Source organism: Artemia sp. Qi Xiang Cuo, chromosome 7 (assembly GCF_049724085.1).
Source record: "Artemia sp. Qi Xiang Cuo chromosome 7, ASM4972408v1, whole genome shotgun sequence".
Lineage (NCBI taxonomy): Eukaryota > Metazoa > Arthropoda > Branchiopoda > Anostraca > Artemiidae > Artemia > Artemia sp. Qi Xiang Cuo.
This window is the reverse complement of record NC_142800.1, coordinates 28,676,458-28,704,152: the sequence shown is the minus strand read 5'-3', so window position 1 is coordinate 28,704,152 and position 27,695 is coordinate 28,676,458. Positions and strand designations below refer to the sequence as shown.

General features: G+C 35.6%; 1 protein-coding gene across 1 annotated transcript in view; it reads right to left on the bottom strand.

Annotated features, from left to right (window-relative positions):
- Window positions 1–27,695, bottom strand: part of Slu7 (Pre-mRNA-splicing factor Slu7) — a 65,901-nt gene that overhangs the window by 7,493 nt on the left and 30,713 nt on the right. The window contains exons 6-7 of the mRNA XM_089092165.1: window positions 23,308–23,615; window positions 6,360–6,613 (exon numbers count right to left, since the gene is read on the bottom strand). Coding sequence (XP_088948291.1) covers window positions 6,360–6,613; window positions 23,308–23,615 — 562 coding nt within the window. The remainder of the gene's footprint in view (window positions 1–6,359; window positions 6,614–23,307; window positions 23,616–27,695) is intronic.

Below are 27,695 nucleotides of genomic sequence, written 5' to 3'. Positions count from 1 at the left end.
TAACAAGTATTGCCGTGCTAAGTGATTTGCTTCTAACTGAAATTAAATAAAAAGACAAGTTTTTTCAACTGAAAGCAAGGATCGACATTAAAACTTAAAACCAACAGAAAGTATTACGTATATGAAGGGGATCACCCCCTCCTCAACACCTTGCTCTGAACGCTAATGTTTGAATTTTGTTCAAATAACTAGGGACGGTAGTAGTGTTATATTAATGATAGAGAGAGGGCAGGTGGGAGATTACTGTATCAATGATAGAGAGAGGGCAGGTGGGACATTACTGTATCAATGATAGGTAGAGGGCAGGTGGGACATTACTGTATCAGTTAAAGGAAGAGGGTAGGTTGGATATTACTGTATCAATTAAAGGAAGAGGGCAGATAGGACATTACAGTGTCAATGAAAGGTACAAGACAGGTAGACACATATCCCACCTTCCGACAAGACACATATTCCATCATTCCAACAAGACATTCCCCTCTACCATTCAACATGACAGTCCCCATACCTACAAACAAGACTTATACACGTATCATATAAAAAAACACCATGCCTATAAAGTCATATCTTCGGTTGTTTTTTTTTTATGTTGTAATTATAATCAGCTTACCATGAAAATTCGTAATGTTCACAGTACAATGATTTTGTATTAAATTTCATGTTTCTGATAGAGTTATGGCTGTTTTCATACACCGATGGTTTTTTTCCTGGTATGGTTAAAAGAAGTTGATGGTTACGAAATTCTGTCTGTTAAGCAATATGTTAGGCGTTTTTTTTTATACCCCCCCTCCAACCCCCAACGCCCCCCCCCCCCAACTTTTTTTCAACTTTTTTTTTTATTTGAACAAAATCAGTTTCACGAGGAGAAAAATCAGTGTAAGAGTTTCGCGAAGAGAAAAAAAAAATCAACAGGCAACAAGTTTCACGAACAAAAAAAACAGTCAGCACACAACAAGCTCCACGATAAAAAAAAATATGCGTGCAGCATGTTCCAAGAACAAAATTAGTTTCAGGAGAAGAAAAAAAATCAATGTACATGTTTCACGAAGAGAAAAAATCAACCTGCAACAAGTTTCACGAATAAAAAAACAGCATGCAACAAATTCCATGAACAAAAAAAAAACATGAACAAGTTGTTACAGCACGTAACAACTTCCATTAACAAAATAAGTTTCACGAAGAGAAAAATCAATGTACAAGTTTCGAGAAGAGGATAAACAAAATCACACTGCAACACGTTTCACGAACAAAAAATCACCACTCAACAAGTTCCACGAACATAAATCAGTGTTCAACAAGTTCCATGAACAAAACCAGTTTTCTCAATGAAGAAAATTGGTGGAAAAAAAAAGTCAATGTACTTGTTTCACAAAGAGCAAAAATAAACATGCAACAAGTTTCAGGAATAAAAAATCCGCACGCAACAAGTTCCACGAACAAAATCAGTTTAACGGGAGAAAAATCATTGTGAAAGTTTCGCGAAGAGAAAAAAAAATCAGCACGCAACAAGTTTCAGGAAGAAAAATCAGCACTCAACAAGTTCCACAAACATAAATCAGCACGGTCAAGTTCCATGAACAAAATTGGCTTCAAGAGAAGAAAAAAAATCAATGTGCAAGTTTCACGAAGAGAAAAATCAACATGCAACAAGTTTCATGAACAAAAAACCATCATACAACAAGTTCGATGAACAACAATCAGCACGTAACAAGTTCCTTGAACAAAATCAGTTTCACGAGGAGAAAAATCAGTGTACAAGTTTGGAGAAGAGAAAAAAAGCAACATGCAACAAGTCTCACGAACAAAAAAAAATCAGCACGCAACAAGTTCAAAAATCAGAAAAATATGCATGCAGTACGTACCCTGGACAAAATTTGTTTTAGGAGGAGAAAAAAAAAATCAATGTACATGTTTCACGAAGAGAAAAAATCAACAACCAACAAGTTTCACGAATAAAAAACAGCATGCAACATGTTTCGCGAACTAAAAAACAATCAGCACGCAACAAAATCCGTTAACAAAATCAGTTTCACGAGGTGAAAAATCAATGTAAAAGTTTCGCGAAGAGAAAAAATTCAGACTGCAGCAAGATTCACAAACAAAAACTCATCACTCAGCAAGTTCCACGAACATATATCAGCATGCAACAAGTTCCATGAACAAAACCAATTTTCTCAATGAGAAAAATCATGTTTCGTGCTGATTGTTTTTTTGTTCGTGGAATTTGTTGCATGCTGTTTTTTTTATTCGTGAAACTTGCTACAGGTTAATTTTTTCTCTTCGTGAAACATTGATTTTTTTCTTCTCCTGAAACTAATTTCGCTCATGGAACATACTGCATGCATATTTTTTTTGATCGTGGAACTTGTTGTGTGCTGACTGTTTTTTTTTGTTCGTGAAACTTGTTGCATGTTGATTTTTTTTTCTTCGCGAAACTCGTACACTGATTTTTCTCCTCGTGAAACTGATTTTGTTCAAAGAACAAAAAAGTCGAACAAAATACCATGTAAAAAAAGGTGGGGGGGGGTGGTTGGAGAGGGGGGGTATAAAAAAAACCACGCCTAACATATTGCTTAACAGACAAAATTTCGTAACCATCAACTTCATTTAACCATACCAGGAAAACAACCATCGGTGTACGAAAACAGCTATGACTATCAGAAACATGAAATTTAATACGAAATCATTGTACTGTAAACAGTACGAATTTTCATGGTAAGCTGATTATAATTACAACATAAAAAAACCGAAGATATGACTTTATAGACGTGGCGTTTTTTTTATATGATTTATCTATAAGTCTTGTTTGTAGGTATGGGGACTGTCATGTTGAATTGTAGAGGGGAATGTCTTGTTGGAATGATGGAATATGTGTCTTGTCGGAAGGTGGGATATGGTTCTACCTGTCTTGTACCTTTCATTGACACTGTAATGTCCTATCTGCCCTCTTCCTTTAATTGATACAGTAATGTCCCACCTGCCTTCTACCTATCATTGATACAGTACTGTCCCATCTGCCCTCTCTCTATCATTAATACAGTAATGTCCCACCTGCCCTCTCTCTATCATTAATACAGTAATCTCCGACCTGCCCTCTCTCTATCATTAATATAACACTACTGACGGTTGGGCTAGCAACCCTCCTCCTAAAATTATTTGCTACGAAAGGAACTGGATATACAGCCTCGGATGTCCCACCTACTATCCCAATTGGAAGCGTGCCTACCCAAATAGTACCCCTTTGAACATCATTGACAAAGATGGCACTACTGTCGTCACCTGGAATGTCCTGACGCTGAACCATCCTGGTTCTAAGTTTCTTTTAGCAAAAGAACTAATAAGATACAAAGTGACGATCGCAAGAATAACAGGAGCTCACCTTACGGGAAGCGGCAAAGAAGATATTGAAGAAGGGTGGACACTGCTTTGGTCAGGTGGACCCTAAATAAGAGGGAATGAATCATCGTGCCAGTGTTTAAGCGCAAGGGCAGCAAGACAGATTGTAGCAACTACCGTAGTTTCACCCTACTCTCTGTTCCTGGAGCGCTGTTTGCAATGCTCCAGTTGAAACGTGCAACAAGTTTCCTACATGCTTTGCGCCGCCACCAACAAGCCGGATTTATGCCAGGAAGATCGACAACTGAAGAGATTCATACGGTCAGACAGATCATTTAGAAGACACTGGAATTCAACAATAAAGCTTACATAGCTTTCATTGACTTTCGTTCTGCCTTTTACACTGTTGACAGGCAGTCCCTTTGGCTAATCCGTGAAGCTGCGAGCCTACCAACAAAGATAGTCAGCCTCTTTAAAGAACTCTACAGCAACACAGAAAGCGCCGTCCTTTTTAACGGGAAGCTTTCTTCTTCCTTCCCCATCAAAAATGGTGTTTGGCAAGGATGCGGTGGTGCACCTGAGCTGTTTAACTTCGTCATCGACCACATTTTGAACGAGACACACCGTGCCCATCCTTTTGGCACAAGTTATGCCGGGAGGACTTTGTCTGATGTTGACTTTGCCGACGATGAAGCTGTCCTTAGCGAAAATCTCGACCAACTTAAGTCTGCACTCGAGACAATCTCATCCACTGCCTTCGAAGTTGGGCGAAGATCATTCGTTGGAAAAAAACGAAGATCATGTCCATAGAAAAGACAGCATTGACATCACCCTTAACTGTTGTGATCAATGGCCAAGCTGTTGACGTGGTAAGGCAGTTCACTTATCTCGGATCAATTATATCATAAGATGGCACACCTGACATCGAAATCTCAGCCAGAACAGCCCAGGCAAATTCTGTATTCGGACGGCTCCTGAGAGCTTCTACAAACCGCAAATTAGTCCCTTACAAAAGCCCGTATTTACAACGCCACAGTCTCAAGCATCATGCTGTATTCTTCTGAGACATGGCCGATAACCCAGACACGGCTAAGAAAGGTCGATACCATCCAGACTAGACACCTGCGTCGCTTAGAAGGCTTCAAATGGTATAACAAGATCCGCAATACTGAGATCCTGAGGACGTTCAAGTTAGCGAACCTCTCCACCCAAGTAGAAGCTCGTTTTCTAAGATGGTACGGGCATTTTCTCCGCCTCCCGCCAACTACCCCTGCACTGATTATATCGGACTTCAATCCCGCGATTGTCTGGAAACGTCCTCGAGGAAGACTGCGCACTAGATGGGATGATGTTATAAATCAGCGCCTCCTTAACCGCAACATCGACCCTAACGAGGTCCCTTCCTTAGCCCTGGACAGGGCTGCTTAGAGAAGACTCACAGCACTGTCAACTAGGTCTCTCTACGCTGGCGACCCTGCTAAGTAAGAGCGTTAAGTCAAGTAAGTCAAGTCCTTACTTTCAGTTAGTCCTTACTTACTTTTCAACTGAAAAGCTTTTAGTTTTTTTTAATTCATTTAAGGGCTGTATAAAAAAAAGAATGGTCCACTCCCACAGTGTGGTTCTCTAATCATACACGGTTAATATGACTGGATCACGTTCTATAAAAGAGGAATTTTGGTAGCGAAACATAGTTCTTACTCCAACGCAAATGGAACCCAACGAAAAGTAAGACATCCTCCAACGAGGTAGCAAGAGGTCGCAAGAAAAGATCCAGAATGGGAATTCAACGTCAGGGAGTCCAGGATGAAGCTCTAAATTGAGTGGGATGGGGGGGAGCATCCACAGCTATGTTCGTGTCACGACGCTTAGTGCTGCGATGAGTTTTTAGAGGTTACAGTAAGGAAACTTTCACCCCCCCCCCGTTCAAGTTATGTATTGTGTTCACCTAGTTGTCTTTTTGACCACATAGTATAGGTTTTAGATATCTTCCTCTTCAACTAGAAGCTTTTATAATCAGGAAATAAGCAGGGTTCTGTTCTATCCCCCTTTGTATGGATCATTTTGATGAAATTTATCTTAAGGAGCACATGAAAGGCAATGGGAGAACACGGAATCAAATGGGGAAGAAAAAGTCTCCTTGACTTAGATTATATTGATGATTTAAGTATTCTGGATGAAAATGAGAGCAAAATAAGCAACGCTTTACAGGTTCTGTAAGTACATGGTGCTAGAATAGGTTCGAGAATGAATACTAGGATGAATAAGTCACTAAGGCTAGGAATAAGTGAAGATGAAAAGGTGAAGTTGGGTAATGAAAAGATTGATCAGGTGGACAGCTTCACTTACCTTGGTAGTCTTATTAGTAAAGATGGTGGGATCAGTGAAGATGTCAAAAGTAGAATACCAAGCTCAAGATCTTTTTTAACAGTCAAAAAAAGTTCGGAAGAATAGAAAGATAAGTTTGTAAACCATGATTATAATCAAGATTAGAATATTGGAAGTTACAGTGATGACAGTGGTCAAGTATGGCTCCGAAGCATGGGTACTCCGAATAGCGATTGGAGGTTTACTAGATGTTTTCCAGAGAAATTGCTTAAGGATTGTTCTGGGTACCCGGCCGACTGACTGTATTTCAAACAATAGAATAGACGAAAATGTGGTTCAATACCGCCCTCTATGGCTATAATGAAAGCAAGGTTGAGGGGGCTAGGGCACGTTGTGCGGATGAAGAATGACAGATTGCCGAAGACTGTTCTTTTCGGCAAACCGTCTAGGGCTAAACGGAAAGCAGGTCGTCCTCGTCTGGGATGGGAAGACGTCATAAAGAAAGATTTAAAGGAAATGGGAACTTCATTGGCGGATGTAAAAAGGGAGGCTTTGAATAGATTGGGATGGAGGAGGAGCGTGTGTAGCTGTGTTGGCCTCAGGGGGCTTTGTGCTGCGGTGAGTTGTTAGTAGTAGTAGTAGTAGTATATTTCAAATATAATTACTACATTTTATATAAAAAGGAGAAGACAAAATACCTTTTTCTTTGTTTCTTCTTTACTGAAAGTTACAGGAGATTTTGGAGAATTGACTTCAGAAGGTGGCGGCAGTGTCAACAGGTTTCCACTAGCAGCTATCCCAGCAACACCAGTGCAATATGAATTTTTCACCACAGAGTGGCAACACTTATATCCCCATTGTCCAGAATTCCACCAGGACCCCCAGACAGTTGTATGATTGTTGATGAAAATGTCTTCTTCATATCGGGACCTTATTACTCGTTTTTCCGCACCTATAAAAGACAAGGTTTCAAATTTAAGTACTGATTTATCATTGTTCCATCCAAAATAAATTATAAGCAGTCAAAATGCAATATGGACTCTTAGATAACTAATAGAAACAGGAAGAGTATCTTAACCGAGGTACGATTCATCGAGGTATAATTCATCTTATCTTGTGACTTTTGGAACGCGTGCCCCAACCCGAAATGTTGGGTCATCAAATTAAATCTATGCATGCATGTCTGCGTCAGTCACTTGAGAATAGTTCCGACATGGCAAACGGGTCAGTATTCTACTACTATACACAGGGGCGAATCTCCAGCATTTTTATTGGGGGGGGGGGGGAGGGGGAGAGGGTTCATATCCGGATAGTCAAAGGGCAAGGGATGTATAATTTTTTTTTCTTCACATTATTGAAGAAGGGGGGGGGGCAACTTCCCCCCTTGTCACCTCCATACGACGTTACTGACTATACATATAGCTTTTTCTTACAAAAAAGGAGAGATCAAATACAAATACCCAAAGAAATGTTAAAGTTTTGGCAAGTAACACGACGGACATTAAGCAAGCAAGGGAATCCCCCCTCACCGGGTTGGCAACATATTAAATATATTACACATTAAATATATAACATATTAAATATGCCTGCTTTGAGAAAGTGACGCAACGAATTTGACCCTTTCTGTCAACGAAATAAATTTCTACTTATGTAGCCAGTCACGTGCAACGCACTTTTTGTTTTACAAATTAGTATATGAAACAGCCTTCCAAAATATGCCCCACACTTCTTGGGCAATTTTATTTTGTAAATACTTATAGTTCAAATTTATTGGTAATTAATAACGGGGAAAAAATTGTATAGAAAAGATAATTGGAAAAAAAAACTTTAGTAGATTCATAACTAAAATGGGTACTGGTACGTTATACAGACACTTTTATATATTGTACAAGGAAACCAATCACGAAAAACCCGTCAAACAGGCTATTCTCAAGAGACCGCTATTGATAAATGACTGCAAAGCCGTGATTTCACAATGAGTTACAATATTCAAACGAATGTTGTTTTTTGAGGTTTAAGGGGGGAAAAGATACCTAAGTTAGGTTACGTGTTTAATATTTGCTATGCTTTAACCAACACCCCCCCCCCCTAATGTGCAAATATATAGCCCAAATTTGTTTATAAACTATTATATATATATATATATATATATATATATATATATATATATATATATATATATATATATATATATATTCATCCCTCATAACTAAATTGGGTGCTGGTACGTTATACAGACACTTTTATATATTGTACAAGGAAACCAATCACGAAAAATCCGTCAAACAGGCTATTCTCAAGAGACCACTATACATAAATGACTGCAAAGCCGTGATTTCTCAATGAGTTACAATATTTAAACGATTGTTTTCTGGAGTTTAAGGGGGGGGGGGAGGTACCTAGGCTAGGTTACCTATTTAATATATGCTATGCTTTACCCAACACCCCCCCCCCCCCTAATGTGCAAATATATAGCCCAAATTTGTTTATAAACTATTATATATATACATATATATATATATATATATATATATATATATATATATATATATATATATATATATATATATATATATATATATATATATATATATTCATCCTATTTTATTTCATTTCATTAGCATTAACCAAAGTTGACTTTTTAGAAGTGTCCGTATAATGCACCAGTACCCTAAAATGTTTTCCAGGGATGGAGACAGACAGTTCCAACCATTTCTTGGTTCATTACAAAATCGGGTAAAAGAAATTATCTGATTCTTCAAAAAATTGCAGAGCCATTTTATGTCTTTGTTTGAGTTTAACTGGGATTGGATCCTCGGTAATTGTCAGTTATCCCGGCCACACTCAAGAAGTTTGGTCTGTTTGAAACCGGTTTCTCTGTCTGCATTCGGAGATAATTAGCCTAGTTTCAGTGAGAAAAACTACTATAGCGGTTTATTTTAATTAAATATTTAACATATAAAGTTGGTTAGGTATTTAATATAATGCGTTCTGGGCGGCCTGCTTTCCATAATTCTTTGTTGTAGTTTCCATAATTTTGTTTCTAAAGTATTATATTTCCATCATATTTTGAAATATTTCCTTATGATTAAGCTAACTTCACTTCTTGAGTGTGGTTGGTATAAATGACAAGTACCGAACCCCCTATATACTTTATAAAATGTATGACGACTATACACCATGCCATAGAAGTCCAAGTTAAAAACCCCTCAAAACCAGAAAAGCCCTAGCTATTTTAAAGACTAAAATGGGCCTAAAAATGCCGTTTATTCGACTGAACATCCTCTCACTTCACTCCTACGTAAATCCTGGGAGCCTTATTTTGAATTCCATAACTAGCGGTTTAAAAGTTACAGATTTAAACACCCTCCCAACACAAGAAGAGGTAAACCGAAAATAACTATATTTCGGCTATCTAACGCTAAAACGTACCAAAAACAACTTTTTGCCTTATACACAACCCCCTTCCAATTGAAGTACTGAGTAAAGCCATGATAGTACCCTTGAAATGTTGTTATTCTCGTACTTCTTTTTTCAAAATCCTTGACTCAGTACAATAAAAAAAAAAAAAAAAAAAAAAAAAAAAAAAAAAAAAAAAAAACTCGTTCTGAGCCAAAAGACCACTCATCTTTTATTCATGTCGACTACAGTACTTCCCCTCTGACAAATTAAATTAAAAGCATTTGCGTAGCTCAGGGTTTCATTTCGAATGAAAAACCTTTATTATCGATGTCACTGTCAATATAGGAAATGAAAACTTGAAGCATACAACAGTAGATAAACAGTCAAAGTCGGGGGTTCTTTAATCAAATGAAAGTAAACTTTCATGTCTTTTGAAAGCCTAGACCCGGAACAATCTTTTGAAACTGGATGCGTAAGACGATATCAAAAGAAGCATTCCTGATAAAATTATACATGTAATGAGAGAGATTCACAGAAAAGAATGTTCTTATTCAAAAAAGGATTGAGTCACTTCTGAGTTTTTCTGAAAATTTGGACTTGAGTACTGTGTCAATACAGGATGAAAGACAACACATGTACAATCTTCAGATAACTCCAACTGAATATTTCAATAGGTAAAGGCAGGTACGTAAGACAAGGGGGGAGGGTATTCCAAATCCTTCTTCTAAATGGCAATTTCTCCCTTTTTCGGTACTTATATAGGTAAAATCCCATTATACGGGCCTCTCTAAAAAGTCAAATTCGGTTAATGCTAATGAAATAAAATAGGATAAATATATAATAGTTTAGAAACAAATTTGGGCTATATATTTGCATATTAGGGGTGGGGGAGTTGGGTGGACGTAAAGCATTGCATATATTAAATACATAACCTAACGTAACCTAGGTAACTTTTTCCTCCCCTAAACTCCAAAAGACCACAGTTGAATATCGTATACGCAATGAAAACCTTGCTATCATTGCCTGCTCTATAACAGTTAAGACGTCAAAACGGGTTTTATCATTGCCGAGTCTATAGTGATTAAGCCGAGAGGCCCATGTAATGGGATTGTACCCTTATGCATTATACGAAAAACTCTTGAGACATGAAGTTTGGTTTATGCTAATGAAATAAAACAAAATATGATGAAAATATACTACGGTACTAGTTTAGAATCCAGTAAACACGCGATAAGTGAAGTTTCGTTAATACTAATGAAATAAAACAAAATAGGATGAAAATATAATAGTTCAGAAACAAATTTGGGCTATATATTTGCACATTAGGAGCGTGGGGTGGGAGTAAAGCACAGCATATATTAAATACGTAACATAACCTAACCTAGGTTGTTTTTTTTGCCACTTCAACCCCAAAAAACTAGGCAGCGAAAACCTGTTTTTCATATAGCATCTTTGAGATTTCGATGCGGTCTTTCCCGCGTGTTTACTGGATTCTAAACAAGTACCTACAATACTTTATTAGCAAAATTAGGTTAGGTTAGGCAACAACCCCTAATCCTGGAAAAACCTAACCTTGCCACGCCCATCATTTCCCAAAAACACTTCCGATCGACTTTTTGATACAGCCATTTTGTTGAACGTAGTTGAAGGGTCCGGAAATTATGTCTTCGAGTATGACAACCCCCACAGCCCTTAGGGCTAAGGATTTAAGTTTAGTCCTCGGAGTATATAAGGTTTTTATAAAAAGCGCTGTCGTAAAAACTTGAAAAAGGGCTCATTCGATTGGAAATTGAGAGGGCTATGACCCTTTTTAATCGTCATAAGTAATCGGAGGGAGAATCACCCCCCCCCGCCCATAATTTCCCTGAACATTTCCAATCAACATTTTGATATCGCCATTTTGTTCAACGTAACTGAAAGGTCTGGAAATTATGTCTTTAAGGATGACACCCAACCTTCCCCCCCCCCATATAGGTTTTTATAGAAAATTTTGTTGTAGACGCTTCAAAACTGGCTTATTCGATTGGAAATTGAGAGGAAAGGTGCCTTTTTTTCTTAGTAGAAAGAGATCAGAGGTCAAATGACCCCCCCTCACGCCCATCATTTCTCCAAACACTTCCAATTAAAATAGATAACCATTTTGTTCAACGTATTTGAAAAATTATGTCTGGAAAAATTATAGTCTGGAAATTATGTCTCTGAGGATAAACCTCCCCCCCCCCCCCAGCCCTCAGGACAAGGGTTTTAAGTTATGCCCTGGGGGTATATAAGGTTTTCGTAGAAAGCGTGGTAATATAAACTTCGGAGGGGGCTCATTGGATTGGTAATCATAAGCGCGAGTGCTCTTTTTAAGAGTCAAAGTTATCGGAGGACAGCTACCCCCCCCCCACACACACACACACACACTTCGTATTGTCCCGAAATGCATCTAATAGAAATTTTGAGATAGAATTTCCATTCAAAAATAGTCTAAATAGTATATAACAGGGCTTTTGGGATTGGAACAAACCCCCGAGATTGGGGGCAAGGGTTGTAAGTTATGCCGAGGGGGCATTTAAGGTTTATATGGAATGGTTATTCAACTTTAGAAGAGGCTCATTTGGTTGAAAAGTAGAAGTTCTAGTTCCTTTTTAACCGTCAAAAGTGATGGACGGCATTTAGCTTTCACCAAACGCATCACCAGAAGGCTTTCACCAAACACATCGGATTGGAATTATGAGATAACGATTTTTTTCAAAATAGTCTAAAGAACACATAAACATCATAAACATCAGATGGGGCTGATTTGATTTGAAATTGGAAGTTATAGGGCCCTTTTAAGAGTCAAAGTGATTTGAAAGCAAACAGCCCCCCTCTCCACGCTCAGCATTTGCCTTAACACCTCCAATCAAAATTTCGGAAATCATGTCTGTGAAGAAGACAACCCCATCCCGTACAGCTCTCAGGGAAAGGGTTGTAAATTATGCCCTTCGGGTCTTATGAGGTTCTTATAAAAAGGGTGGTCGTATATGCTTTGGAAGGGACTAATTGGATTGGTAATCATAAGTTCTAGTGCCCTTTAAATATGACGTAGATAATTTCGGAGAATACACTGCCTTTCCATGACGATAAATAAAAGTTCAAATAGGGATAAAATCCTTTTAATAGACAGTGATGATGATAACAGTGATAGAAATTCACAAAAGATATTTTGTGAATTTCTATCACTGTTATCATCATCACTGTCTATTAAAAGGATTTTATCCCTATTTGAACTTTTATTTATCACCTAGTGCCCTTTTTGAGAGTCAAAGTGATCATAGCGCAGATACCCCCCCCCCCCCCTACACACACATACATACAAACACGTCATGTTTTCCTGAGATTTATCCAATAGATATTTTGACACAATCCTTTTATTCAAAATACTCCAAATATCATATAGCAAGGCTTTTGAGGCTGATCTAAACCACCAGAGCCTGAGGGCTATGGACGTAAGTTTTACTCCCGGCGTATTTAAGATTCTTGTGGAAGGGATGGTTGTATAAGCTTTAGAGGTGGCTCATCTGGTTAAAATTGGAAGTTCTAGTTCCATTTTAAGAGTCAATAGTGATGGAGGTCAAGTAGCACCCCAATAGCCAGAATATAATTTGTACTTTACTGAAATTTTTTTTTAAATGTTTTCACTTTTATAACTTTAAGAAATCAAAATTAATTAAGACTTTAAGAAATAAATATTAGCATATATATATATATATATATATATATATATATATATATATATATATATATATATATATATATATATATATATATATATATATATATATATATATATATATATATATATATATATATATATATATATATATATATATATATGTCAAGGGCTTTAGGACTAGTTTTTTTTCTACTCTAGAAATTTGAGTTGATCCATTTGACATGCAGACGGGTTAAACATCACTATCATTTGTGCCTTTAAATTCAAATCAAACAAAAAAAAAGGTCGTTTAGAATAGATGTCTAGATCCATTCCGTTTAAGAAACCAAATAAACCTTCAAAGACTTGCTTCGAAGATCCTCTCCTAAATTCTATTCCCACTTTTTATTCCAGTTCAGCGAGTCTCAGGAAGTGTGTCAGAGGCAGCGTTTTTCATTTTGTTCAACAAAGCGTTCAAATAGCTTCTACTAAGGCAACATTAACAAGCTATTTAACCCTAACTCTAGTTTTTTCTAAAATAAAAAAAAAATTTCGAGCGAATTTCTCCCTGGAAACAGCATCGTCTTATACAACTCAATGCTTTATATCATTAGGAAAAAATATAATTAAAAAATTACGAAACAAACATCATTTTTCTATTCTGTCATAACAGAAAAAATAGTTTTTAATTACTAGTAGTTCACAACTTAACGGTTGAGAGGGTAAACTGGTCAAGTCCATAAATCTGGCAAATTGGGGTCTAAAAAATTATTTACTAATCAACAGGCAAGTTATTTGTCCCTATTTTTGGCATTTTAAATGCCAAATTTTTTTTATTTTTGGCATCAATCCATATTTTCCAAAAATACCATTGTCAACACACAGAGCTTTGAAAAAAAGCCAAAAGTAGACAATCAAATTGACTTCTAAAATGACAAAATTAAATTCAACGTGACATAAATGGGAAATTACAACATTTCAAATTCAGGGATCTCCCCAGGAGACAGTAATTTCGATCTAATATACCTTTTCAGATACACCGTATATTAATATACCTTTTCAGATACAGCGTACATTAATATACGTTTTCAGATACACCTTATATTAAATGAGGTAGGCCTACCCTACCTGTGGAATGAAGGATTAGGTGCACCGGGCCTACCTATATGTATAGCGGAGCAGGTTACAACAGTTATAGAACACCAAGAGGTACAGCTGTGGTTCGCTACTGTAGAGTCATCAGAGAGCCTTAGGTCCTATAAATAAATAAAACTAGTTTTTGGTCTTGAAATATATTTCAAGATAGATTTAACACCTAAGTGCCTTGGGATATGGTTCCAGCTCAGAGCGAATAGCCTTCCATTGTGTGATCGTTGGAAATTATTTGATAGAAAGAGGGGTTTAACGGATTCGAAGTACTCTTGCCTCTTTTGTAATCAGGATGTTCAGGATCTAAACAGTCTTCTCACATGGTGCCGGCGATTTTCAAACCTAAGTAAGAGTTTTTTTTGGAAATGATGTCCCTTTTCTCCCTGGCACTCTTTAGTCGAGGATAAAACCCATAATAGAGGCTGTTTACAGCTACCATGAGGAAGTTTTGAATTTAAGGAAAAGTGTGTAGTTAAAAAATAACGAGAAGAAACCTTTATTTGCTTGTATAAATTTGTTTTCTTGTTTTAATAGTTTAGTTGAAGTTCATTATTTTTGTTTAGTTGATTGAATATTCATGTATATGGCCTTTGGCTTTTTAAATACATTATCTATCTATCTATATCTAAAAGCTCCGCATGAAAATTCATATTTACTTGAAAACTGTTTTTATTTTGAACTGAATAAGTTTCATCGATTCAAGTCAAAAAAGGAAGGCACAATAATTCAAAATTCTAACCTTTTTAGTCGACGTAGTCTTAGATGTAGCTACAGTTAGTCAGTTTTAAATAACTATTGTATTATAGTTAGAGTGCAATATAAATAAAACTATAAATTCTGAAAAGAACTGTAGCAAGTTTCATCCATTGGATTGAATCAGTTTCATCCATTCAAGTCAAAAAAGAAATGGCACTGTAATTCAATATTCAAACCTTCTTAGTCAACCAAGTCCACAGTTTATAGAATTAGCAGTATGATCATACCCTATCTCACCCATTATAAAAACCCGGACCAAGGTGCGAGTGCTCCAGAGAACGTTTTTGCAGATATAAACATAAGCGGCATTAGATCTTTTCACAGGTAGACAAGTCAGATTTCTCTTGGACACGAAACAAGTGGAAACCCGCTATTACGAATAATGCACTTTGCAACCATTTCTCATTGATTGACGGAAACAGACTAACCCGCTAATGTAGAAATAAGTGGGAGGAGCTTTTTGTTCGTACTGAGAATGAAGACCAGAAATGATCTACGATAAACTTACTGGATAATTCTATAAACTGTGACCAAGTCATAGATACAGTTAGAGTTAGCCGCTTTTAAACAACTATTCTAAGATAGAGTGCAATATAAATAAAACTATAAATTCTGAAAAGATTTCCGAAAAGTTTCATCCATTGGATCGAATCAGTTTCATTCATTCAAGTCAAAAAAGAAATGGCAATGTAATTCAATATTCAAACCTTCTTAGTCGACCAAGTCATAGATACAGTTAGAGTTAGCCGCTTTTAAACAACTATTTTAAGATAGTTAAGAGTCCAATATAAAGAAAACTATAAATTCAGAAAAGAATGGTGGCAAGTTTGACATATAAATAAAAAATTGAAACATTACCAGTTTTGACAACGTTATGTTGGCAAAATGTGGACATGAAACATCTATATGGCAAATTCTTAAACTTCTTTTCACTGAAAAAGACTGTGAAGAAGAAAAAAGAGGATATTACCAGCCATAGAAAAAAATGAAGGATAAATATGCAAATATTTCGGTAAAAGAAAAAGTAAGTAGAAAAAGAGACCCTCTCAACGTTGCTTAGAGAGGGCCTATTAAATTAAGTGTTTTGTTTATGAGGTTCGTTTTGTTTTTATTTTGTCCTTATAACTTTTATTCATATATATTTTACTTTCTATTTTACTTTTGTTCTCCAGGAACGGTCGAGCAAAGTTCTCGACTGAAATTGATGAAATCGACGAAAAAGCCTTCCTTTTTTCGTTGGCTGGAAATATCCTTGTTTTTTCTGCGCCACAATTTTTTTTCATTTTGTCATATATAGCCAGTGTGGTCTTAGAAATTATTTATTGATTAAATTATTTATTTTTTCACTCTCCCGAAGGAGTTGTATTTTTCAAATACGTCAATTTAAAATGAACGATTGCAATATATATTCTAATATAAAAATCTAACACATATCCAGAAGTTTTACTGGTCAATAGAAAAGTTGATTTGTTTACTTTGTTCTTATCAAATTTAGCTTTGGGAATTTAAGTAGGATTTGATTCAACGGAAAATTGTCATACACTGACTACAAAATTCCCGAAGAAGACTACCGGAGAAACTAAACACGCATATCCGTCGGGATCAATGAGAATCGAGCCTAAAAAAGATTAGCAAAATTATTTATTTTCAAAACAGGCTTTTCCAATAGAAAGTACAATATTTAAGGTATTAATAGCTATATAGATGCATATCATTTCCTACGTAAAATATGTACTTAACAAAGACTGTTTATAACAAACACCACAGAGAAACAGATAATTTACATGTAAAAAATGTTGCAATTAATATATTTTCATTATCTTAACTGGATTAAGGTTTCACAAAACTGATCGGGTGGAATTTAACTTTCCGTTCTTTTTACCAGCTTAAACTCATGCTGGAGTAAAATAAGTTTTTGTAAGGTGGATTATTAGCTTCCCTTTGAGTTGCGGCATTTGAGGGGTGCTGAAAGAAAGGGGGCAATTAACCCCTAGCTTTCACAATATTTTTTTCATATTTTCATTGAGAAAGTAAAAAATACCCCCCCCCCCCCTAGACTTTTTGTATCTTCAATACCTTTTTTGATATCTTCATAAATAAAAAACAGAAGACAAATCCCCTACCTTATATTTTTGTGAATTGGCATCCCTGTTTCTATTCTAGCATATGCTCAGGGGCGCTATTTGAGGAGGGACAGGGGATAGGGGGCAATTACCTCCACTAGATTTTGAAAAATGCATTTTTGTATCTTTATTGATAAAAAAAGTGAAGAAAATTTTTTACCTCTCCCCCCCCCCTACATTTTTCTCAATTGACACCCCTGTACCCTTTCTGTCATATGCTTAAAGAATATTGTGATTCGCTAATAAAAATGGATAACACACATAAACCAATAAAATTAAAGCACACTTTTTACTAAGAAATTATAGGAAATATTTCTTTCTGCAAAAACTATGTTTAAGTTGGACTACGGAGTACTACCGACTATCCGTTCCAATGATTGTGCAATACAAAAGATTTAACGCCGAAAATGCACTTCACATCTTTCGTTAGGTTGACTCAAATAACATACTACTACTCCTAATGCTACTGACAACTCATTACAGCCACTAGCAGACTGTGGCAAACACAGCTGTGCATACACCTCTTTCACCTCGATTTGTTCAAAACCTTACTCTATAATTCCTCCCATGAAGTTCTAACTTTTTTCCGTTCTTTTATAGAAAATTCGAGGATGTTCTACTATTCGTTCGATTCCAAATGGATCGCCAAAAGGCACGATTTTGGGCGACTGATCATCCATTAAGTGTGATCTAACCATCTTAATCTTTAGTTCCTTTTAGCCCTAAAAAGCTGGATCAAGCCACATTTTTTGTGCAACTTATCATTTGACATAAGCTTATTCAAACGAGTAGCCTACCTAAAACTGTCTTTATGAAGTTCCTCTTGAAGCCCTCTAGCGTATCTTCATCAACCTTCTGAAGCACTCACGCCTCAGGGCTATAATTAACAACTGGCATTACAGTCACAACTAGTATGCTAGTCTTAGTCAGGGTTGCCACCTGTAGCACGAAAGTGCTATTTTAGCACTATTTCGTCATGAGTAACACTGTAGCAGGTGCTACATTGAATATAGCTCTTTTTCTCTTATATGACCAAACTGAAAACTTAAGACATTTAAAATGCAATTACGGGATGTGTCGCGCATCAAAATATATGCCAGAACATTTTTTATACATAACAATAATCTAAATACATTATAAAACGAGATATGCGTGTGCGTGTACATTTTCCCATTCAGCGTTCTGATCAGCTCAGGATACATTTTTATTCCTTTGCAATAACAAAATTAAAAAATTGACCTAAAAATTAATCTAAGTACACTGAAACGAACCATGCAAAAAAAAATTGTTGACTGTAGTACCGAAAATCGCTGTGCAGCACGCAAATTTGGGCAATTGTAGCACTTTAGGAACTTACCGAGGTGGCATGACCATGATCTTAGTCCAAGGACTGAACATACTAAAGTATCTTTATGTTCATTAATCCATGATTTAAGGCATTCCCAAAGTAAAACCATGTTTAATAATTACTATCACATAGTAGGATACAATAAAGCAGAAAAAGGACTCAACAAACACAACGGTTTAATCGATCAATAATGAAAAAAGGATTCATTCAAAAAGTACTTCATCATCAAAATACGAGTAAAATAATAAACAAATATAGAGATTGATGATTGAGATAGACACAATGTGAAATCAAACAGTTCGTGGTAACAAACTGTAAGTAAGGAGCGACCCGGCTCAATAGTAACCAAAACTCGAAAAAACGAAATTTTGATACCAGTAGATACATCAAAAAAATCGGATTTTTATGCTGAGTTCAAATACATAAGTTTCATCAAATTTAGTATAACTTGTCCAAAGTTACGAACCTGAAAACACTTGCCTTATTTTCGAAAAAAGAACACCCCCCTAAAAGTGATAGAATCTTAATGAAAATCAAACCATCGGATTCAGTGTAACAGAAAACCCTGCTGTAGATGTTTCAAGATCCTATCTGCAAAATGTGGAATTTTGTATTTTTTTACCAGAAGAAAGATCACGGATGAGTGTTTATTTATTTTAATTTTTTTTTCCCAGGGGTCATTGTATCGATCCAGTAGTCCTAGAATATCGTGAGAGGGATCATTCGAACGGAAATTAAAAGTTCTAGTGTACTAGAACAGTAAAAGCATTGTCGAAAATCTAATAAATATGTCTGTAAGGATGACTTAGTCCCCCACAGTTCCCAGGGGAAGGGCTGCAAGTTACGAACTTTGCGAATTGTTTACAAATAGTATTGGTTATTGGGAAGTATACAGACGTTTTCAGGAGGGATTTTTTCTGAGCGGGGGCCGGAGAAGCGGGTTACGTGGGAGGATCTTTCCTTGGAGAAAGTTTCCTTGGGGGAAGGGATATTTCTATGAAGGGAGTGCCGGATTTCCCAGCATTATTTGAAAAAGGATCGGAAATTAAATAAAAAAAACAACAACTTTTTTCAACTGAAAGTAAGGAGCAATATTAAAACTTAAAATGAACAGAAATTATTACGTATATGAGGCGGTTCGCCCCCTAGTCAATACCTCGCTCTTTACGCTTAAGTTTTTTTTTTGTACTTTCAAAAGAGCTATCTATTCTAATGAAACCACCTTTGTGATTCAGGGATTTGTGATTCGAACAAAATTCGAAAGACCCGAAATAAAGGACAAATGAATCAAATACACAAGTCTTGCTCATACCACTATGGAAAGTAGAGACCCCTTTCCTATTTAATTTACAAAAAAAAAACATAGTAGGGTTGTCTTTAGGAACGAATCGCCAATCGATTTAAGTTGGATATAAGAAGTTTGGGATACTTTCGGATAAAACAATGTCATTGACAAGAATCAAACAGTTCGTAGTAACCAATTGTAAGTAAAGAGCAATGCGCCTCAATAGCAACCAAAACTATTAGAAACAGAGTCTTGATAATAATAGATATATCAAAAGAATCGAATTTGATGTTTATTAAAAATATATAAAATTCATGAAGTTTAGACCCATCAAATATAAAAATATAAAAATAAATAAAACCCATCAAAAGTTACGAGCCTGAGAAAATTTGAACTTTTAAAAAGCGGAGGAAACCCATAAAAAATTCAGTGATCTTAATGAAAATTACACCATGAGATTCAGCATACCAGAGAACCCTACTGTAGATGTTTCAAACTCATATATACAAAAATCTATCATTTGAATTTTTTGCCAGAAGCAAGATCACGGATGCGTGTTTAATTTTTTTTTTTTTTTTTTTTTTTTTTTGCAGGGGTGATCTTATCGAACCAGCGATCCTAAAAGATCAGGAGAGGGCTCATTTGATCAAAAATCAAAAGTTATAGTGCCCTTTTTAAGAGACAAAACTATTGGAGGGCAGCTTGCCCCCCCCCCCCCCCACTCACTTTTTTTTATCCAAAATTGCCCGATCAAAATTTTGAGACAGCCATATTCTTCAGCATGGTCGAAAGACCTAATAACTATGTCTTTCAGGATGACTTGACCCCCCACAGCCTCCAAGGGAAGGGCTGCATATTATGAACTTTGCTTATTGCTTACATATAGTATTGGCTATTGGAAAGTATGAAGATATTTTCGGGGGAAGGAGGGATTTTCTTGCGGAGGTGTTTACGTTAGAGGACCTTTACATGGGGTTTTTGTCGGGGAAGGGAATTTTCCATAGAGGGGAGCTGGATTTCCCGGTATTAATGAAAAAAAAAACTATCAGAAATTAAACAAACAAAAACAAGTTTTTCAGCTGAAAGTAAGAAGCAACATTAAAACGCAAAACAAACAAAAATTATTACTTATATGAGGGGTTTGCCCCCTCCTCAGCACCTCAATCTTCACGCTAAAGTGTTTCTTGAATTTTTAAAATAGTTTACTATTCTAATTAAATGGTCCTTGTGTATCAGGAGTCATTCTTAAATATTTAGAACCAAAAGGCAAACTTTAGCGTAAAGAGCGAGGCGCTGAGGAGGGGGCGACCCCTTCATATTCGTAATAATTTCGGTTCGTTTTAAGTTTTAATGTTGTTCCTTACTTTCACTTGAAAAAACTTGTATTTTTAATATTATGATACAACGAACATAAAAAACTCGGCTGAAGGAAACTGATGGTTATTGCAAGTTCATACTTTTTGCACAGCAAAGCAAGGTAACAACAAGCACAGTTGATCACAAACGGAGGGGAAACCCTCCCCTCAGATTTTTCCGGATGATCCCAACCTCAAAACAAACACAAAAGTTACAAAAACAACGTATTTTTCAAAAACAGGAAGGCGGGATTTTGTTGTTGTTTTTTTTTTTTTTTTTGTAATTAAAATAACAAAAAAGCTCTCTTTAGAAATTTACGTTTTTGGCACAAACCCGAAACCTGCTCTTTCTTGGAGTGAGCAAAACAAATAATTATTTTCCTCTCTTTCAGTAAAGAATAGAACCGAAGTTGGGAAACCTTGGTTTTTATATTCTTGATATTCTTTATATTCTTTTATATTCTTTTTTTTATTCACGACAAAATACAGCATCCAGTTATATTTATCATCATGGCCCTAATTTGTTGTTATCTTGCCAAAGGCATCTCGAAAGTATATGAAAATTAGAAAATTACATAATAAGTAAAATAAATAGGAAACTCCAAAGTTTAATCTACAAAAACTAAAAAATAAAATAGAGGCAAAGACTAGTATTCGTTTCCATTTTTCAAATCCATTACAACTCTAAACATATCCTGTAATGTGTTTCTACTTGGATCAGGCTCGGAAATCAAAATTTTTGTGAAAGAAATTAATTTTGTACATTTATCGATTTATCAAAAAGACAAACAGTTTCTTCAGCTTTTTGTAAGATTTTTTGCAAAATAAAAGACAAAAAACTAACGGGATACGAGAAAATTCAATTATTTTTCCAATCCTAACCTCCCTCAAAAACTTAACTTCTTGGGTAAAGTTTCGATCTAATCATATCTTGAACTCAGTCGCAGGGACTCAAAAGGAAGCATAATCCGTAGCCAGAAAAGACGCTCTCTCTCTCTCTTGAACATCTATATAAAGTAATTGATTTATCAGAGTAAAATTACCCTTAGCAAGAAATTGCCTTTTTTTTTTCAATTAAACTTCATTTGATGTTCTAAAGACATTCACGACTGTTGATTCAAAATAGTCAGGTGATAACACTCAGTTAATAGCTTATTGTCTTCGATGAGGCCGAAATATCAGAATTCCCAGGTTTCGCAATACTTTAAATCTGTTGCCAAGAGCATCCAGCTAGATTTGATGAGTCTTTAGCATTTATTAATTTGTTTTCAATATCCCAGGTAACTTAATCCCGGAAGTCAATATGTCAGGGCGCTTCATTGGTAATTTTTACGTCCCAACAAAGATGAGAAGGATACTTCAAGAGAAATAAATATGAAGCTCTGAGTGAAAAAATAAACTAGAATAAAGAATGGATAGAAAGAGTAGGGGAAGAGGATAGCAATAATCTACTAGCTTGTACTGCTATAAGAGGCCAAAACGTAATTTATTCTTTTTCAAAATTCAAAATTTAATTCTAATCAATTAATATTACATAAACAAAAACCTGATACAAATTGCAAAAATCAATTTCTGTGCTCCATTATTGGCCTGAGAAATTGTCATAACTCTTCAACGCATACAAAACACTAATCACTCACTATAATCTTCAGCCATCTTCCATCAAACCTACAGTCTCCAAACACTTCCTTTCACAAATCATTCGATTCTTCACACTCACGCCTGAAATGACCTTCACTTTTATCCATATCTTCACAGATAGGGCAAAAGTGAGGACCATCATACCTTTGCCTCTTCCCTAGATATTTTCTTCTTGCCCAAACACCTCTCTACCCCATATTTAAGAGAGGTGCACAGGGCTCCAGGAAAGACTGTACACAATTACTTCCATGCAGAGTGCACAGGGAATCAAAAGGCTTCTTTCAGACTACCGTACCTGTATCTCTGGATTTCATAAAAAATTTTCTACCACAGTTGCCACTCATTATACATACCTAATCCGTTCTTCCATATTTCTCCCACTCCACAATCCTTTAGAATCCTCCTTACTAGGTACGGCCATGAACTTGGACTCATCTCTAATAGCTTCTGAATAAGCTGATTTGCTTAGCCGCACTCCTGGATTCTTCACAAAACGTTCCCAGAACCTAATCCTATTCACTAGCCTACACCTTCTTAGCAGGAAAAAATCTTAAATCCTTAAATCCCCTCTTACTACTAGGCAGTTAATGTTTCTGTGCTACTGTGTCAACTTCAGGTTACTATGGCGAATTCTTAGTAATAGCAATAGCAGAGCAAACTAAGTGAAGCACTTTTGATGCTTTGAAGCACTTTGATGTGAACTTTTGATAGCCAGGATGTACAAAGTTGTATTTTGACTATGTTTCTATATAACTATATTTCTATATATATAAACTATATTTCAGGACATTTGATGGCCAAGAGCCTAATTTGATGTTTCTATGCGGCTGTGTCGACTTCAGGTTACTATGGCAAATTGTTAATAGTAGCAATACTACAGGAAACTAAGTGAAGCAAGAAATTCTTACCTTTAATAATTTTACCACTCCTCGAATACTCCACATACTGTTCCGTCTGAGCAAGTAAAAGCTCTTTCGGTGGCGCTTGGAGATGTTCTTTACCTCCATACCTCTCAAGAATACCATGTTGTATTCCCTTTTTGATCTCCTCTTTCTTAACCATAAATTCTTTCTTGAGAGCTTCGATTTTAGTAGGCTCAGCTAGAAGATTCACGTCTATACCAGACTTGTGTGCTTCCCAAGCAAACATTTGTGTCTGAGCATGAGAAACTGTGTCACCAGAAAACCGGACAAAGTTTTCACCAGCATAATCAACCCTAAAAATCAAACAGAAATGGTAAAGAATTTACAAAAACCTTGTAATACCGTCTTCGTACCTATCTTAAGCTACCGTAAGTACCAGGGATGCCAAAACCAAAACATTTTTTGTCTCTTTGGCCCATCTTAGATCTATTCCTGCCTGAAAATTGCGATTTTCGCAATTTTCTCTTTTGGTTGTTTCAAAATTATACAGTTTTTAGGGCAGTAATTCATTCTCGGCATTTTACCACGTTGAACCTTGAAAATAACTGAGCCAAAGTAACTATTTAAATCTCAAAAGGCTATCCATCTGTAAAAATTTAAGCATTAACAATGTGTTGATTCCCAAAGAGACTACACCTTCAAAGGAAAGCAACATCTTCTTAAAATTTTCGGTGCTACATGTTTTTAGCTTATTTTTTTGGCTGATTTTTCACCCCAATTTTTTTTTTTTTTGTTTGGCGTCCGCTACAACCATAAACTGCATAACTGCATACAGTTATGCACGATATTTTTCAAGGTATACAAGGTCAGAAAGTTTCCATCTAAACAGTTCTTAGAATCAGATTGAATTTATTTGATTAGAAAAAAAGTAAATGCCCAGAATTGATTAGAATGACCTACAAGTCACAATGTACATTGAATGAATCGAATCCAATTTATCAAAGCATTTTTAGATAATGGTTCAATCTTTAGTCCAGAATTTCAAGTTCAAGCAAAAAATTACAATTAACCTTTCCTGACAGCCCTTGGGGTGGCGACACCCCCCCTCTCTGTGGCTTACGCACTGTTTAGCTTCCTGCACTATTTGGTTCAATTTATACTAACATGTCAACCACAAGGGGAAAAATACCCCCAATTGGCTTGGATGTATTTCCACTTACATTTATAAGAACTTGTCAAGCCAAACATTCATCAAAATTTTAGTTAACCTCCTCCCCTCCTTCCAAGAAATTTCGGATTTGCCATTGACTACAATATGGTCAACATTGATCTTTTTCGTATACTACTACTATGAACTAATTTAAGGATCTATTTTTAGTTTAAGTACTTGCATATCATAAAGAAATCCTCCCAGCATCTGAAGTCTCGCGGAGTGTATACAGAACAAAGACACCCAAAAAAGTAAACTATTAAAAGCAAGAAAATAACGACTTTGAAAGTAAACTTTCCAGAAAGCTAAACTTCTTGGGTGATCGGAATAATTATCTCAGTTGTCAGACTGATTGAGTCGACGATACAGAATAGGCAACTTTTGTTTCATCCTCTCTTTAGTAATCCACTAATCTGTCCACCAACTAATTGAACAATTCAAGGAATGAGAATGCTTCTAGGGCGGAAACCTCAATTTAGCTTCCATGAAAAGTTGGTTTTTTATTACCATTTCTTGCTGACACAAGAAAGTCAGAAGGCAAAGTTAATAAGTCTGTTTTGTCAAGTGACCAAGAGACTTCTGAATTTATGTGACTCATTCGATTTTAAATCCCATTTCAGAAAATTTGACGTCCACAAGTCAAATATTTTTATTGCAAAGCACGGTGGAGTAAAAATTACAACAGAAATTTCAAAATTTATATTGTAGTTTTTCTATTTCAGCGTAGGGATCAACTAATTTCGGAAAGAACCATATCCATCTACAGAAAATATCTTTATACAGCCATAGGAGGGCTACCGCCAAAAAAAAATTGGAAAAAATCTTACTTTTTATACTTTCACGCTAAGACCCACGTCGATTGATGTTACGAAAAACGATTTTTAAGAAACACATAAAAAAAAGACCAACTTCGATTGATGTTACGAAAAACGACTGTTAATAAACAAAAAAAGACCCACGTCGATTGATGTTAAGAAAAACGATTGTTAAGAAACACATAAAAAAAGACCCACGTCGATTGATGTTACGAAAAACGATGGTTAAGAAACACATTAAAAAAAGACCCACGCCGATTGATGTTAAGAAAAACTATTGTTAGGAAACACATAAAAAAAGACCCAAGTCAATTGATGTTAATAAAAAAGATTGTTAAGAAAAACAAAAAAAAGAGCCACGTGGATTGATGTTAATAAAAACGACTGTTAAGAAACACATAAAAAAGACCCACGTCGATTGATGTTACTAAAAACGATTGTTAAGAAACACATAAAAAAAGACCCACGTCGATTGATGTTACGAAAAACGATGGTTAAGAATTACATTAAAAAAAGACCCACGCCGATTGATGTTAAGAAAAACTATTGTTAGTAAACAAATAAAAAAAGACCCAAGTAAATTTATGTTAAGAAAAACGACTGTTAAGAAACACATAAAAAAGAGCCACGTGAATTGATGTTAAGAAAAACGACTGTTAAGAAACACATAAAAGACCCGGGTAGATTGATGTTACGAAAAACGATTGTTAAGAAACACATAAAAGACCCGGGTCGATTGATGTTACGAAAAAAGATTGTTAAGAAACACATAAAAAAAGACCCACGTCAATTGATGTTAAGAAAAACAATTGTTAAGAAACACATAAAAGACCCGGGTAGATTGATGTTACGAAAAACGATTGTTAAGAAACACATAAAAGACCCGGGTCGATTGATGTTACTAAAAACTATTTTTAATAAACACATAAAAAAAAGACCGACGTGAAAAAACCATGTCGATTGATGTTAATAAAAACGACTGTTAAGAAACCCATTAAAAAAGACCCAAGTCGAATGATGTTACGAAAAACGATTGTTAAGAAAAACATTAAAAAAAGACCCACAACGATTGTTGTTTAGAAAAACGACTGTTAAGTAACACATAAAAAAAGACCGAAGTCGATTGATTTTAATAAAAACGACTTTTAGGAAACCCATTAAAAAAGACCCAAGTCGAATTATGTTAAGAAAAACGACTGTTAAGAAACACATTAAAAAAAGAGCCACGTGGATTGATGTTAAGAAAAATATAAAAAATACCAAAGTCGATTGATGTTACGAAAATCGATTTTTAAGAAACACAAAAAAAAAACACCTCGATTAATTTTAAGAAAAAAGATTATTAAGAAACACATAAAAAAGACCCACATCCATTGATGTTACGAAAAACGATTGTTAAGAAACACATAAAAAAGACCCAAGTCGATTGATGTTACGAAAAACAATTGTTAAGGAACAAATAAAAAAAGACCCACGTCAATCGATGTTACGAAAAACGATGGTTAAGAAACACATTAAAAAAAGACCCACGCCGATTGATGTTAAGAAAAACGATTGTTAGGAAAAACATAAAAAAAAGACCCAAGTCAATTGATGGTAAGAAAAACGATTGTTAAGAAACACATAAAAAAAGACCCACATCGATTGATGTTACGAAAAACGATTGTTAAGAAACACATAAAAGACCCGGGTAGATTGATGTTACGAAAAACGATTGTTAAGAAACACATAAAAGACCCGGGTCGATTGATGTTACGAAAAACGATTGTTAAGAAACACATAAAAGACCCGGGTAGATTGATGTTACGAAAAACGATTACAAAGAAACACATAAAAAAAGACCCACGTCAATTGACGTTAAGAAAAACAATTGTTAAGAAACACATAAAAAAAGACCCACTTCAATTGATGTTAAGAAAAACAATTGTTAAGAAACACATAAAAGACCCGGGTAGATTGATGTTACGAAAAACAATTGTTAAGAAACACATAAAAGACCCGGGTCGATTGATGTTACGAAAAACGATTTTTAAGAAACACATAAAAGACCCGGGTAGATTGATGTTACGAAAAATGATTGATAAGAAACACATAAAAAAAGACCCACGTCAATTGATGTTAAGAAAAACAATTGTTAAGAAACACATAAAAAAAGACCCACATCGATTGATGTTACGAAAAACGATTGTAAAGAAACACATAAAAGACCCGGGTATATTGATGTTACGAAAAACGATTGTTAAGAAACACATAAAAGACCCGGGTCGATTGATTTTACGAAAAACGATTTTTAAGAAACACATAAAAAAAGACCGACGTGAAAAAACCATGTCGATTGATGTTAAGAAAAACGACTGTTAAGAAACACATAAAAAAGACCCACGTCGATTGATGTCAAGAAAAATGAT